Source organism: Dendrobates tinctorius, unplaced genomic scaffold (genome assembly GCF_039654945.1).
Source record: "Dendrobates tinctorius isolate UK_male_01 unplaced genomic scaffold, ASM3965494v1 ptg000155l, whole genome shotgun sequence".
In the NCBI taxonomy this organism is placed as follows: domain Eukaryota; kingdom Metazoa; phylum Chordata; class Amphibia; order Anura; family Dendrobatidae; genus Dendrobates; species Dendrobates tinctorius.
This window is the reverse complement of record NW_027361822.1, coordinates 19,764,661-19,780,431: the sequence shown is the minus strand read 5'-3', so window position 1 is coordinate 19,780,431 and position 15,771 is coordinate 19,764,661. Positions and strand designations below refer to the sequence as shown.

The window sequence follows — 15,771 nt, the reverse complement described above, 5'->3', positions numbered from 1 at the left end:
GATCAGCTCTAATCCTGCCATCTCCACCGTTCTCATTACACAAGTATAAAACATATAATACTGGTGGAGAAAACAAGACCGAGCACAAGATCTTCACAGCCGTCTACACATCATAGGGGAGATCTCATGACACCTTCTCTCCATCTACCTGATGATCCTGAGGAACATTGGGATCTTCTTCTTTACAGTCCTGTGGAAGAAGAGGATGGGGACATCTCTCTGGTGTTGTCCTCCTACTGCATACAACTGGAGGAAACACATACAGGGACTGAATTCATTCTTTCCATACAGATAATTATAGGCCGTGTGTATTTATTCCTATCTATTACCTGGTGATGTGAGGGGCTGGGGAACCTCCATCATGACGTCCTTGTACAGATCTCTGTGTCCTTCTAAATACTCCCACTCCTCCATGGAGAAATAGACGGCGACATCCTGATACCTTATAGGAACCTGACACATACAATGATACAGTCATCCCCCCGATCCCTTCATAGAGTTACTGTATATTGTCCCAGCAGTGTCACCTCTCCAGTCAGAAGCTCAATCATCTTGTAGGCGAGTTCTAGGATCTTCTGGTCGATGATGTCCTCATGTATCAGGGTGTGAGGTGGAGGCCACGTGATTGGGCTCAGGGGTCTTCCCCATCCCTCAGACACAGGGTCCTGACAGCGCTCACTAGAGGTCTTCTTCACTACTGTGTAATTCTGGATATGGAGAGACACATTAATAAATCTCACTACAGACATTTCCAGAGTCCTCACCTCTCCAGTTCTCTCCATCTGTTATTCCCATAGATAAGAATGATGTAATGTGACGTCATCAGAATCTCTCACCTCTCCAGTAAGCCGGAAGAGGATCTCTAGGGTTAGGTGTAATATCCTCTCTGCCATCTTGTCCCTGTCCCTATCCATCTTTGATGGATCAATCAGGAAATTTCTCTTACAGAATATAGAAGATCTCCACTGAGAAGATTCGATATTGTAGGGATCTGAATGGGAATAAGTGATAGCATATAAATCATAAAAAAAATACAATATCTGGTAATTCTAAGGTGAAATATATAAGGAGTTAAAGCAGCTTCTTAATATTTAAAAGGCATGTCACAACATCATAGTAATTATACAGCTAATCACTGGCCAGAGATGTTGCCAACATGTATGACAAATGAATGAATAACAAACAGTGCTCCATGCTTCACCTACAATGACCGTGTACGTAAGAGATAAAAACCAAACGATAACTGTGCTCTTGCGTATTACATTATTGCTGAGTAATACAAGTCCTTGTGATAAATTGCTTGTGGAACAAACAAAAAGTCAGTATAAAAATGACTGATGGCTGCTTGCACATTACAGTAGTATTGCAAGTGTTTACCCGAGTCACCGTTTATCAAAGAATTTTAAAGAAACATATATTAACCCTTCAGGTGCTTCACCGGAATTTTTTGAATGTTTTTAAAAAAAATTTTAAAAAATGAACATTTAACTTTTTTCACAAAAAAATTACTTCAGGGCCATTTTGCTTCATTTACCAAGGGTAACAGGAGAAATAGGACCGCAAAAGTTCTTGAGTTATTGTGCAATTTGTCCTGAGTACGCTGATACCTGATATGTGGGGGGGGGGGGAACCACTCTTTCGGCGCATGGCAGAGCTCGGAAGGGAAGGAGCGCCGTTTGACTTTTTCAACACAAAATTGGCTGGAATTGAGATTGGACGCGATATTGCGTTTGGAGAGCCCCTGATGTGCCTAAACAGTGGAAACCCCCTACAAGTGACCCCATTTTGGAAACTAGACCCACCCAAGGAACTTATCTAGATGTGTGGTGAGCACTTTGAACCCTCAAGTGCTTCACAGAAGTTTATAACGTAGAGTCATAAAAATAAAAAAATCATTTTTTTCCCCCAAAAAGGTTCTTTTTGCCCCCAATTTTTTATTTTCACAATGGTAACAGGAGAAATTGGACCCCAAAGTTGGTGTGCAATTTGTCCTGAGTAGGCTGATACCCCATATGTGGGGGTAAGCCACTGTTTGGGCGCATGGCAGAGCTTGGAAGGGAAGGAGCACCTTTTGACTTTTTCAAAGCAGAATTGGCTGGAATTGAGCTCAGATGCCATGTTGCGTTTGGAGAGCACCTGATGTGCCCAAAGAGTGGAAATCTCCCAATTCTAACTCCAACCATAATCCCAACACACCCATAACCCTAATCCCATCCCTAACCCTAGCGGGAAAATGGAAATTAATGCTTTTTTTTTAAATTTTATTATTTTTCCCTAACTAAGGGGGTGATAACGGGGGGTTTGATTTACTATTTTTAGCGGGGTTTTATGTTTGGCTGCTGTCACACGCTAAAAGACGCTTTTTATTGTAAAAATAGTTTTTGCATCACCACATTTTGAGAACTATAATTTTTCCACTATTGACTCACAGATTTATGTGAGGTCTTATTTTTTGCGGGACGAGTTGACGTTTTTATTGGTACCATTTTCGGGCACGTGACATTAATTTGATCGCTTTTTATTTCGATTTTTGGGACGCAGAATGAACAAAAACCAGCGTTTCATGAATTTCTTTTGGTGGGGCGTTTACACCGTTCCGCGTGCGGTAAAACTGATAAAGCAGTTTTATTCTTCGGGTCGGTACGGTTACAGCGATACCTCATTTATATCTTTTTTATGTTTTGGCGCTTTTATACAATAAAAACAATTTTAGATATAAAAAAAATTATTTTTGCATCGCTTTATTCTGCAAGCTATAACTTTTTTATTTTTTTGCTGATGACGGTGTATGGCGGCTCATTTTTTGCGGGACAAGATGACGTTTTCAGTGGTACCATGTTTATTTATATACGTCTTTTTGATGGCGCGTTTTTTTAAGGGGTTCACTAAAGGGGTTAACTAGCGGGACAGTTTTATAGGGCGAGTCATTAGGGACGTGGCGATACTAAATATGTGTATTTTTATTTACAAAAAAAAAAAATTCCCTAATAAATTCTTTTAGGATTTTTTTTTAAATTACACATTTTACACATGATTTTTCTCTTTTTTAACTTTTATTATATTGTCCCGGGGGGGGGACAACATCACTGTGTCAGATCAGCGATCTGACAGGCACTGAAGGAGGCTTTCTCAGCACCTGCTCTCAGCAGGCACTGAGAAAGCCGCTTCCCTGCAGGGCTCGGAAGGCCCCCGCGGGTCTTAGGGAAGCACGCAGGGAGCCCCCTCCCTGCGCGATTCTTCCCTATGCCCCCGGTACACTGCGATCATGTTTGATCGCTGTGTGCCGGGGGTTAATGTGCTGGGAGAGGTCCGTGACCGCTCCTGGCACATAGTGCCGGGTGTCAGCTGTGATAATCAGCTGACACCTGGCCGCGATCAGCAGCGCTCCCCCGTGAGCGCCGCTGATCTATGATGACGTACTATGCCGTCCTTGGGAATTAAGTCCCAGGGCACATGGACGGGATAGTACATCACCTGTCAGAAAGGGGTTAAGTAACTTTCACTATACAAAAGTATTGCTTTTTTTTGGTAGATGAGCTGTAGGTTTTTTCATTGCCATTTTGCCATAGTATGTAAGCATTTAAAGTGTTATTACATTTTGTATGTGGATAATGCAAGAAAAAAAACAAATTGTGCCATTTTTGTATTGTAGGGCTGGGCAATTAATCAGACATCTAGTGGAAGGCATCTATTGAGAGTGCTTAGTGATGAGCAAGTATACTCGTTGCTCGGAGATTTAGTTTCTGTTACCTCAGCTGTATGATTTGTGGCTGCTGGACAGGCTGAATGCATGTGTGGAATACCTGTTTGTTAGGGAATTCCAATGTGTATTCAGGCTGTCTAGCAGCCGCAAATCATGCAGCTGAGGTGACAGAAACTAAATCTCCGAGCACGCCAAAATACTCCGAGATCACCCGAGCAACGAGTATACTCGCTCATCACTAAATTAGCGCTGCAGAGGCCTCGACAGGGAGATGTTTATACAGTTAGGAGGTGGCAGGACGGTGCTCACGTCTATTGGGTCGTGTCTGGTCAGATTGGCAGCCTCACTACCGAGGATCAGGGTAAGATATATCCCCATCTTCAACACTCACAAAAGAATTCCAAAGGGGAATTCATCAGAGAATAACTTTACAGGAAGTACAGGGATTAGAAAGCAAAGGAATGGGGTAAAGGTTCTTTGATGAAGCCCCCTTCAGACCATGTGAGACATCAGATTATACAGAGAGTAGCTTAAGATAATGATGACCCTAAGCACACAGCTACAATAACAGAAAGAGTGGTTTCAGAACAACTCTGTGACCATTCTTGACTGGCCCAGCCAGAGCCCTGACCTAAACCCAACTGAGCATCTCTGGAGAGACCTGAAAATGGCTGTCCACCAACATTAACCATCCAACCTGACGGAACTGGAGAGGATCTGCAAGGAAGAATGGCAGAGGATCCCCAAATCCAGGTGTGAAAAACTTGTTGCATCATTCCCAAGAAGACTCATGGCTGTGCTAGCTCAAAAGCGTGCTTCTACTCAATACTGAGCAAAGGGTCTGAATACTTATGACCATGAGATATTTCAGTTTTTATTTTTTAAAAAAAGCTAAAATTTCTACATTTCTGTTTTTTTCAGTCAAGATGGAGTGCAGAGTGTACATTAATGAGAAAAAAAATGAATTTTTTGAATTTACCAAATGACTGCAATGAAACAAAGAGTGATAAGTTTAGAGGGGTCTGAATACTTTCCATATCCACTCAATATAGAGATGGATTTCGGTATACTAGTACAACGTGTCTGTAAAGCACACTACATATTCAAATAGAGAACATTTTCCTATACTTGGCAGCTCAGCCAGTAGTTCATAAATCTGCTGTTTGCAGTGCAAAAAAAGTGAGTTTGTATCCAAGGACCAAGTACAGTGCCTTGCGAAAGTATTCGGACCACTGGAACTTTTCAACCTTTTTCCACATATCATGCTTCAAACATAAAGATACCAAATGTAAATTTTTGATGAAGAATCAACAAGTGGGACACAACTGTGAAGTTGAACGAAATGTATTGGTTATTTTACATTTTTGTGGAAATTCAAAAACTGAAAAGTGGGGCGTGCAATATTATTCAGTCCCTTTACTTTCAGTGCAGCAAACTCACTCCAGAAGTTCATTGTGGATCTCTGAATGATCCAATGTTGTCCTAAATGACTAATGATGATAAATATAATCCACCAGTGTGTAATCAAGTCTCTGTATAAATGCACCTGCTCTGTGATAGTCTCAGGGTTCTGTTTGAAGCACAGAGAGCATCATGAAGACCAAGGAACATAACAGGCATGTCGTGATACTGTTGTGGAGAAGTTTAAAGTCGGATTTGAGAAGAACCTGAAGACCCACCTGTTCCGACAAGCCTACAGCCTGCAATGATCCTCGGTCTACTGAACCACCGCACGACCTGCTCTACCCTCTCCTACTGTATCCTCACCCATCCCTGTAGACTGTGGGCCCTCGCGGGCAGGGTTCCCTCTCCTTATGTACTTGTGTGTCCCTTGTCTTACACGTTTACTATACTTGTCTATACTTGTCTATATTTCCCCTTTTCACATGTAAAGCGCCATGGAATAAATGGCGCTATATAAATGTATAATAATAATAATTTGGATTTAAAATGATTTCCAAAACTTTAAACATCCCAAGGAGCACTGTGCAAGCGATCATATTGAAATAGGAGTATCATACCACTGCAAATCTACCAAGACCCGGCCGTCCCTCTAAACTTTCATCTCAAACAAGGAGAAGACTGATCAGACATGCAGCCAAGAGACCCATGATCACTCTGGATAAACTGCAGAGATCTACAGCTGAGGTGGGACAGTCTGTCCATAGGACAACAATCAGTCGTACACTGCACAAATCTGGCCTTTATGGAAGAGTGGCAAAAAGAAAGCCATTTCTCAAAGATATCCATAAAAAGTGTTGTTTAAAGTTTGCAACAAGCCACCTGGGAGACACACCAAACATGTGGAGTGGAAGAAGGTGCTCTGCTCAGATGAAACCAAAATTGAACTTTTTGGCAACAATGCCAAACGATATGTTCGGCGTAAAGGCAACACAGCTCATCACCCTGAACACACCATCCCCACTGTCAAACATGGTGGTGGCAGTATCATGGTTTGAGCCTGCTTTTCTTCAGCAGGGACAGGGAAGGTGGTTAAAATTGATGGGAAGATAGATGGAGCCAAATACATGACAATTCTTGAAGAAAACCTGTTGGAGTCTGCAAAAGACCTGAGACTGGGATGGAGATTTGTCTTCCAACAAGACAATGATCCCAAACATAAAGCAAAATCTACAATGGAATGATTCACAAATAAATGTATCCAGGTGTTAGAATGGCCAAGTCAAAGTCCAGACCTGAATCCAAATCAAGAATCTGTGGAAAGAGCTGAAAACTGCTGTTCACAAACGATCTCCATCAAACCTCACTGAGCTCGAGCTGTTTGCCAAGGAAGAATGGGCAAGAATTTCAGTCTCTCGATGTACAAAACTGATAGAGACATACCCCAAGGGACTTATAGCTGTAATCGCAGCAAAAGGTGGCGCAACAAAGTATTAAGTTACAGGGGCCGAATAATATTGTACTCCCCACTTTTCAGTTTTTGAATTTCCACAAAAATTTAAAATAACCAATAAATTTCATTCAACTTCACAATTGTGTCCCACTTGTTGATTCTTCACCAAAAATTTACATTTGGTATCTTTATGTTTGAAGCATGATATGTGGGAAAAGGTTGAAAAGTTCCAGTGAGCCGAATACTTTCGCAAGGCACTGTATATTTCAAGAGAAATGTATAATTAAATGAATGTATGTATGTACAGAGAACAGACACCTACAAGCCCCCATCCAGAGCCCGAGGAGGAACTAAACAATTAAAGCAGTGTTCTCCCCTAAGTAACAGATGCAGTGATCCCATGTAGCCAGTCTCCCACATCAATGAATAAGTGGTTTAACCCCTTCATGACCGGAGGTATTAAGTGCGGTGAAATTGCAAAAAATCCCACACTCGTTTTTTGACTTTTTTGCTAGGTTCCCTAAATGCTAAAACTGACCCGCCATTATGATTCTCCAGGTCATTACGCGTTCATAGACAACAAACATGTCTAGGTTCTTTTTTTATCTAAGTGGTTAAAAAATTTTTTAAAAATTTTGTAAAAAAAAATGGCGCCATTTTCTGAGACCCGTAGTGTCTATATTTTTCATGATCTCGTGGTCGGGTGGGGGTTTAGTTTTTGCATGCCGAGCTGTCGTTTTTAATGATACCATATTGGTGCAGATACGATATTTTGATCGCCTGTTATTGCATTTTAAAGGGAATCTGTCACCCTATTTTTCGCCTATCACCTGCCGGCACGGACATCAGGGGCTTATCTACAGCATTCTGTAATGCTGTAGATAAGCCCCCGATGTAACCTGAAAGAGAAGAAAAAGGAGTTATATTATACTCACCCAGGGGCAGTCGGTTTTGGTCCGATGGGTGTCACGGTCTGGTCCGGCGCCTCCCATCTTCTAGCGGTGATGTCCTATTCTTTCCTTCCCGTCACAGCTCCTGCGCAGGGGTAGAGCAGCGCTCCTGTGCAGGAGCCACGACAGGCAGCAAAGAAGACGTCACCATTAGAAGATGGGAGGCACCGGAGCGGACCGTGACACCCATCGGACCAAAACCGGACTGCCCCTGGGTGAGTATAATATAACTCCTTTTTCTTCTCTTTCAGGTTACATCGGGGGATTATCTACATGGCGGCACCGAAAGCTGATAGGTGAAAAATAGGGTGACAGATTCCCTTTAATGCAATGTTGCAGCGACAAAAAAAATGTAATTCTGGCGTTTTGACTTTTTTTTCTCGCTGCGCCGTTTAGCGATCAGGTTATCCGTTTTTTATTGATCGATCGGACGATTCTGAATGCAGCAATACTGAATGTGTCTATGTTTGATTTTTTTATTTATTTTTTTGAATGGGGGTGATTTGAACTTTTATTTTTTTTTATATCTTTAAAAACTTTTTTTTTTTTTTTTAACTTTTGGCATGCTTCAATAGTCTCCATGGAAGACTAGAAGCTGCCACAACTTGATCGGCTCTGCTACATAGAGGCAATGATCACATCTCCTCTATGTTGCAGAAGTGCTCACTTGCTATGAGCGCGGACCGCCGAGTGGCACTCACAGCAAGCCGGCAATGACAACCATAGAGGTCTCCAGGAGAGCTCAGGTTATCATGCCAACCCACCAGTGACCCGCAATCACGTGACAGGGGGTCACAGTTGGGGAGGTTTCCGGCCCAGTGGCCGGAAGCGCCAGTTAAATGCCGCTGTCAGCATTTGACAGTGGCATTTAACGGTTTAATAGCCACGGGTGAATCGTGATTCCACCCACAGCTGTTCCTAGCATATGTCAGCTGTTCAAAACAGTTGACTTGTCATGGTAAAGATGTGGGTTCACCGCCGGAGACCACATCACATGGAGGGAGTTCGATGTCGGCATAAATGTACGTTTGATGTCAGAAAGGGGTTAAGTTTTGGGGGTGAGAGACTACATTTAATAAGGCCCCAAATCTTTACCTGTTAAAATATGATATAAATTATCTGATAATATATTGCGCTATTGTTTTTTCTCCAGATTCGGCCCCACAGTCTCCTCCTCCGGGATCAGCGTCCTCAGTACAGGACCGACGCCACAGACATTTCATGGGAAATCCCTTTATTCCAAACTATTACAGCCAAAAGGAGGGAAATGACAGATTCTCAATTTCTCAAGATTTCTATGGAGAGAAAAACCCGACATTTCCATTATTCCCTGTAATCTCCACCCCAGAGAGAAAGCGTCATCTGCCCCCAACCCAGAGCGCCCTCCCCTGTATACATGAGCCCAGCCAGCGCTCTATTACTGTCCATATACACATGGCAGGGGGCGCTATCTCCGGGAATGGAGGGGTTACTGCCCCCTGTGCAGCCCAGTAATGGGGAATCTCCAGCACCTGCCTCCACCCGCAGGGGGCGCTATCTCCGGGAATGGAGGGGTTACTGCCCCCTGTGCAGCCCAGTAATGGGGAATCTCCAGCACCTACCTCCACCTGCAGGGGGCGCTATCTCCGGGAATGGAGGGGTTACTGCCCCCTGTGCAGCCCAGTAATGGGGAATCTCCAGCACCTACCTCCACCTGCAGGGGGCGCTATCTCCAGGAATGGAGGGGTTACTGCCCCCTGTGCAGCCCAGTAATGGGGAATCTCCAGCACCTGCCTCCACCCGCAGGGGGCGCTATCTCCGGGAATGGAGGGGTTACTGCCCCCTGTGCAGCCCAGTAATGGGGAATCTCCGGCACCTACCTCCACCTGCAGGGGGCGCTATCTCCGGGAATGGAGGGGTTACTGCCCCCTGTGCAGCCCAGTAATGGGGAATCTCCAGCACCTACCTCCACCTGCAGAGCCGCACTCCACATATATGGCTGCTCTGTGCGCACAGGACCTGGGATGAGGTCACAGGAGGGGAGGAGTCAGGGGGTCACATGATCAGGGGCCTCAGTGTATGCAGAACTCTGCTGTGCTGGTTGTCATGGTGCTGGATGAGGGGAAGTTTCTGTGTGGGGTCAGGAGGGGTTTACAGGGTGGATGTTTCAGAGCCGAGTGTGTACAAGGTGTAGAGAGCGGAGCCATGTGTGTACGAGGTGTACGGAGCGGAGTCAATTGTGTACGAGGTGTACGGAGCAGAGCCGTGTGTACAAGGTGTACGGAGCGGAGCCGTGTGTGTACGAGGTGTACGGAGCGGAGCCGCTTGTGTACGAGGTGTACGGAGCAGAGCCGTGCGTGTACGAGGTGTACGGAGCAGAGCCGTGCGTGTACGAGGTGTACGGAGCAGAGCCGTGCGTGTACGAGGTGTACGGAGCAGAGCCGCGCGTGTACGAGGTGTACGGAGCGGAGCCGCGCGTGTACGAGGTGTACGGAGCAGAGCCGCGTGTGTACGAGGTGTACGGAGCGGAGCCGTGTGTGTACGAGGTGTACGGAGCGGAGCCGTGTGTGTACGAGGTGTACGGAGCGGAGCCGTGTGTGTACGAGGTGTACGGAGCGGAGCCGTGTGTGTACGAGGTGTACGGAGCGGAGCCGTGTGTGTACGAGGTGTACGGAGCAGAGCCGTGAGTGTACGAGGTGTACGGAGCGGAGCCGTGTGTGTACGAGGTGTACGGAGCGGAGCCGTGTGTGTACGAGGTGTACGGAGCGGAGCCGTGTGTGTACGAGGTGTACGGAGCGGAGCCGTGTGTGTACGAGGTGTATGGCACGGAGCCGCGTGTGTACGAGGTGTACGGAGCAGAGCCGTGTGTGTACGAGGTGTACGGAGCGGAGCCGTGTGTGTACGAGGTGTAAGGAGCAGAGCCACGTGTGTACGAGGTGTACAGAGCGGAGCCGTGTGTGTACGAGGTTACGGAGCGGAGCCGCGTGGGTGCGAGGTGTACAGAGCGGAGCCACTTGTGTACAAGGTGTACAGAGTAGAGTCGCGTGTATCAGAATAAAGCCAAGTGTGTACAGAAAGGAGACACGTGTGTATGAAGCAGATCTGCATGTGTATGGAGCAGAGCCACCTGTGTATGATGTGTATGGACATTTGGACATTATTGAGAAGGGGGCAGTGGAGAACCTTACAGAAAACACCAAGTCCTGGTGTCTCTGAAAATTGTGACGTGCATTTGTAATCAGTCCCCTGTAGTCTGATATCCCTAAATAAAATCCTGAATGACAAATTGCCTCCAGAAATCACATAATTAGTAAATTGAGACCACCTGTGTGTAATTTATTATCTCTAAAATTACAGTTGTTATGTGAAGGCCTCAGATGTTTGATAACTTTACGGATCAAAGAGCATCATGAATACCAAGGGACACACCAGAAAGGCCAGGGATAAAGTTGTGGAGAAAAGTAAAGCAAGGTAAGGTAAAAAAAAATAATAGCGCAAGCTCTGAATATCTCACGGGGGACTGTTCAATAAGTCATCCAAAAATGGAGAGAGTATGGCATAACCGCAAACCTACCAAGACATGGCCTTCTACCTAAACTGACATACGAAGCAAGGAGAGAACTAATTAGAGTAGCAGCAAAAGGCCCATGGTCACTTTAAAAGAGCTGCAGAAATGCAAAGCTCAAATGGGAGAATCTGTCCACAGGACAGCTATTAGTTACTCCTCAAATCTGGTATTTCTGGAAGAGTGGTAAGAAGAAATCCATTTTTGAAAGCAAGCCATAAGCAGTCCTGATTGCAGTTTGCAAAAAGCCATGAGACACAGTGAGCATGTGGAAACGACCATATCTCACACCTTTCTCTGCTCCCACTCTACGATTCTCCGATCTTGATCCTTCTCCCAGCCTATCATCTGATAGGTCTGCTGCTGTAGAGAAAGTGATGGGCATGGACCCAGATTTCAACTGGAGATGAGTTTAAACATTGTCTCAGACCTGAGTAATAAGTCAAACCAAAGGGCTTGCTACTTTCACATAGCATTTTCACCTACGACCAGTGACTTCTTCAGGGCTTATGGCCAAATTTCCCACAAAATGGGATTCGGGCGTATGGACTGACTCCTGGATCCACCGGCTTTTAGCACGGCTACAGACACCACTCACTGTACTATGAGTGTAAATACGTCACTTTGATGTGATTGCAGACGCTGGTCACAGTGCTGTGAGTGCTGACTGATGCCACACCTGTAAAGCCTCCGTTACACTAAACAATGTCCCAGCGATCCCACCAACGATCCGACATGATGGGATCGCTGGGACATCGTTAGGTTGATCGCTGGGGAGCTGTCACATAGACAGCCCCAGCGATCAGGACCAGCGACGCTGGTTTCTAATGTAAACGGCGGGTATCCAGGAGCCGTGCGACTCCTGGATACCCGTTGTTTACCTTGGAAACCAGCGTACATCTTGGAAACCAGTGTGTGCCTCCTGGATACCCGACGTTTACATTAGCAACCAGCGTCGCTGATCGCTGGTCTCTCGCTGCCACATGCAGCGATGCGCGCTGGGCAGCGGGAGACCAGCGATCGAAAAACGGCCCAGGCCGCTCAAGCACGAACAGCGATAACTGGCAGGGGGGCCGGTCGCTGATCCCCGTCACACACAGCGATCTCGCTGGCGAGACCGCTGATGTGTCACAAAATCAGCGATCTCGCTAGCGAGATCGCTTAGTGTGACGGGGCATTAAGACTGAAAGCCATCGCCTCCCAGGAGGAATAAAGTTAATTTTGTCCTGGGTGCCGCACTTGCAGTACGGACCAGTGTCAGTTGCCTAATATTGTAATGTGTTAACACCTACATATCAAAAATGTATCACTGTAAATTTATTTAATGAACAAATACAGAACAATTAGATGGGGAAGCTGATAGTTTTAAATCCATCAAGTTCAACATGTTGATCCAGAGGAAGGCAAAAACCCCATGGGGCAGACATTAACCCCAACCATCATGGAGGAGAATTACTTCTCAACCTTGGATGTATGGGATACGTCCTGGCGTTTTATCACACACAGGAGTTGTGCGGGCGCGTTTGCCACCGGTTGTTCATTTAACTTCATAGCTGACACCCGGCTCTCGCAGCCAGGAGCGGTGCTCAAGCCGCTCCTGGCAGTTTAACCCTCTAAATGCAGTGATCGATATGAATCACAGATTTTAGAAGGGAGGGAGAGGGAAGTGGCTCCCTCTCCCCTCCAAGCGGTGCCCCCGTGATGTCATCACGAGGGCCCAATTGTTGCAAAAGTGACCAGAGGTCATCACAAAGACATCTGGGTCAACAGGCTATGATAAGTTCCCTACACCAAGGGCAGAGCATGGTCTAACAGGCTTGTGCCGGCACTGACAGTCACAACGCATTGCAATGCTCGTGCAGTGCAGTGCTTTATATAAGCGATCAAAGTGCTGAAAGTGAAAGTCCCATAAAGGGACTAAGTAAAAAAGTGCAATTAAAGTAAAAAGAAACTGTAAAAAATGGCACCAAAAGATGAGATGCTGAGAGAAAGCCTAAGGCAGCAATAACAACAGATCAGGAAGGAAGAACAGGAACATGAAGCACAATGGCAAGACAAGCTGCTGCATGGGATGTACCATCGACAGATAATGGAGGTGGCTGACATGGAGAAATCCTACCAATGGCTGGAGAAAGCTGGACTCCGAGACAGCACAGAGGCACTAATCAGAGCAGCACAAGAGCAAGCTCTAAGTACCAGATCCATAGAAGCAGGAATCTACCACACAAGACAAGACCCAAAGTGCAGACTATGCAAAGAAACCTCTGAAACCATCTAACACATAGTGTCAGGATGCAAACTGCAAGCAGAAACAGCGTATACTGAACACCACAACCAAGTAGCGGGCATTGTATACAGAAACATCTGCACAGCATATGGGCTAAGTCCTCCTAAGTCCAGGTAGGAGACCCCCAGAGAAAATGGTGGAGAATGAAAGGGCTAAAATCCTGTGGGACATCAAGATCCAGATGGATAAGCAGGTGTTGGCTAACCAACCAGACATTGTCATAGTAGACAAGGACCAGAAGACAACAATGATAATAGATGTGGCAGTGCTAAGTAACAGCAACATCAGACAGAAGGAATATGAGAAGCTGGAGAAATACCAGGGCCTCAAAGGAGAGCTGGAGAAGGTATGGAAGGTGAAGGCAACAGTGATTCCAGCAGTGATAGGAGCACTTGGAGCAGTGACCCCTAAGTTGGAAAAATGGCAACAACAGATCCCAGGAGCAACATCTGAGCTCTCTATCCAGAAAAGCGCAATGCTGGGCACAACCAAGATCCTGCGCAGAACCCTCAAACTCCCAGGACCCGAGAATGAGAAAGGACAAAAAAAGACCACCCACATTAGGGGGTGAGAAGAAAGTTTACATATCTATAAAGCAAATATAGCTGTCATAATATATAAAATTTGTATTATTTTGTGATTTATTATATATACAGTATATATATATATATATATATATATATATATAAATCACAAAATAATAATAAAAATTATATATACAGCTACATTTGCTGTATTTCTTTTTTTTTTTCCAATCAATTTTTATTGTAGGAAGTTACATTACAAATAGGAGAAATTCAGGTATCATTGGCAATAATACACAAAGAGAACAACGCTGTAACACGTGGTAGTAAATCCTTTGATTATGATTCACATTTCCTATCACACCACCAACAATCATGTCCGTTGCAACTTTTTTTTTTTTGGTTAATCAACACCCAATACGTATAGAGTCAACCTACCAATTTACTCTTTAATCCTCAAAACGAGGGTTCCAAACAACTAGAACCAGAGAGTAAGAAAGGAAGATAAGAAAAGGGAGGGGAGAAAGAGGTGGGGGGGGGGGAGAACCATGGATGGTTGCAAAGAGGCAACCAGGGAGGGGGGGGGGGAGCTAGGGAATTAGATGGCGTTCCGGGGTAGCCCGAGCAGTAACAACAGAGTTATAAACACCTTGAATATTGACATGTGGTACGGATGAACTCCCTGCGTAACACTCTCTTTGACCCTATTTGACGCATTTTATTAATCTCAGACAGTTTGCCCTGGAAACAGATGCCTGACAGGGGATGCATATACAGAGTTTAGCCACGTGTCCCAAGTCTGAAGTATTTTGTTTTTGGCGCGGATGGAGTGAGCCAGACAGAACTCGTATTGGCATTGGAGATTAATTCGGTTATATAGTTCAACTAATGTAGGTGTCTTTGGGGATTTCCAATAGCTACTTATGCAATATCTGGCAGCAACTAGAATGTGAACTAATAATCCCCTCGATTCCCAAGAGAACTCCTCTATACCCACGTTTAGCACTGCCAGACCCGGATTCGGATTAATAGGATTGCCTGTCAGCTCACCCATCAGGCCAAACACCTCCAACCAGAACGAGAAAACCTTGGGACAATCCCACCAGCAGTGACCAAGAGTACCCCTTTGGAGGCAGCCCTTCCAACAATGTGGCGAATAATTTGGGAGGAACTGTGCTAAGTTGGCTGGGGACCGATACCATCGCAGGTGTACTTTTTTCAGTTGCTCCAGATGAATTATACACTTGGAATATTTTTGGATATTTGCTGAAGCCGAGTGCCAGTTTGAAGGAGAGGTAGAGACACTCAACTCCACGTCCCATTTATTCATATAAGGAGATTTCAGGGGGGTTATTGAGCCATTTGTATGTTGAGGAGATACCTTTGGATTTAATTATCTTTTTAAATACCAAGGCCTTTGTTGTAGGTAACAGAGGATTCGACTTTGGAGGAAATTTAGAGACCAGAAAATGACTAATTTGGATGTGTTGATAGAAACAGCCCTTTAAAGAGGGGTGTTTCCGTACTATTTCATTAAAGGGGTTAACACCCAAATCAGAGTAGAGATCCGCCAGCACTGTAATGCCCGATCCCTCCCACCTGGCCAGATTCAAAAAGGGTATTTGAGATTCCAACGACTTGAGGGAAATCTCTGAAAGAGGAATCTGAATCTTATGAATCAAGTCATTTCGCCAGACCTCCAGGGAGGCTGACATGGTGGGAACACACGGGGAGAACCGTGAACGGCTCAAATATTCTGCTTCCATCATTCTTCTGACCGAGCCCTGGCGGGACAGGAAATTTTCAATCTGAGCCCATCTATGTGAATTACCTGGACGCCACCATTCCTTTAGTGATTCAATTAGTAAGGCTTTATAATATGCCATTATGTTTGGGGTGCCCAATCCCC

At 45.2% G+C, this 15,771-nt stretch overlaps 1 protein-coding gene across 1 annotated transcript in view; it reads right to left on the bottom strand.

Moving 5' to 3' along the window:
* Positions 1 to 15,771, bottom strand: part of LOC141051184 (uncharacterized) — a 105,441-nt gene that overhangs the window by 54,614 nt on the left and 35,056 nt on the right. Inside the window, exons 8-11 of the mRNA XM_073548047.1 lie at positions 837 to 991; positions 528 to 707; positions 330 to 453; positions 149 to 246 (exon numbers count right to left, since the gene is read on the bottom strand). Of these exons, the coding sequence (XP_073404148.1) occupies positions 149 to 246; positions 330 to 453; positions 528 to 707; positions 837 to 991 (557 nt within the window). The remainder of the gene's footprint in view (positions 1 to 148; positions 247 to 329; positions 454 to 527; positions 708 to 836; positions 992 to 15,771) is intronic.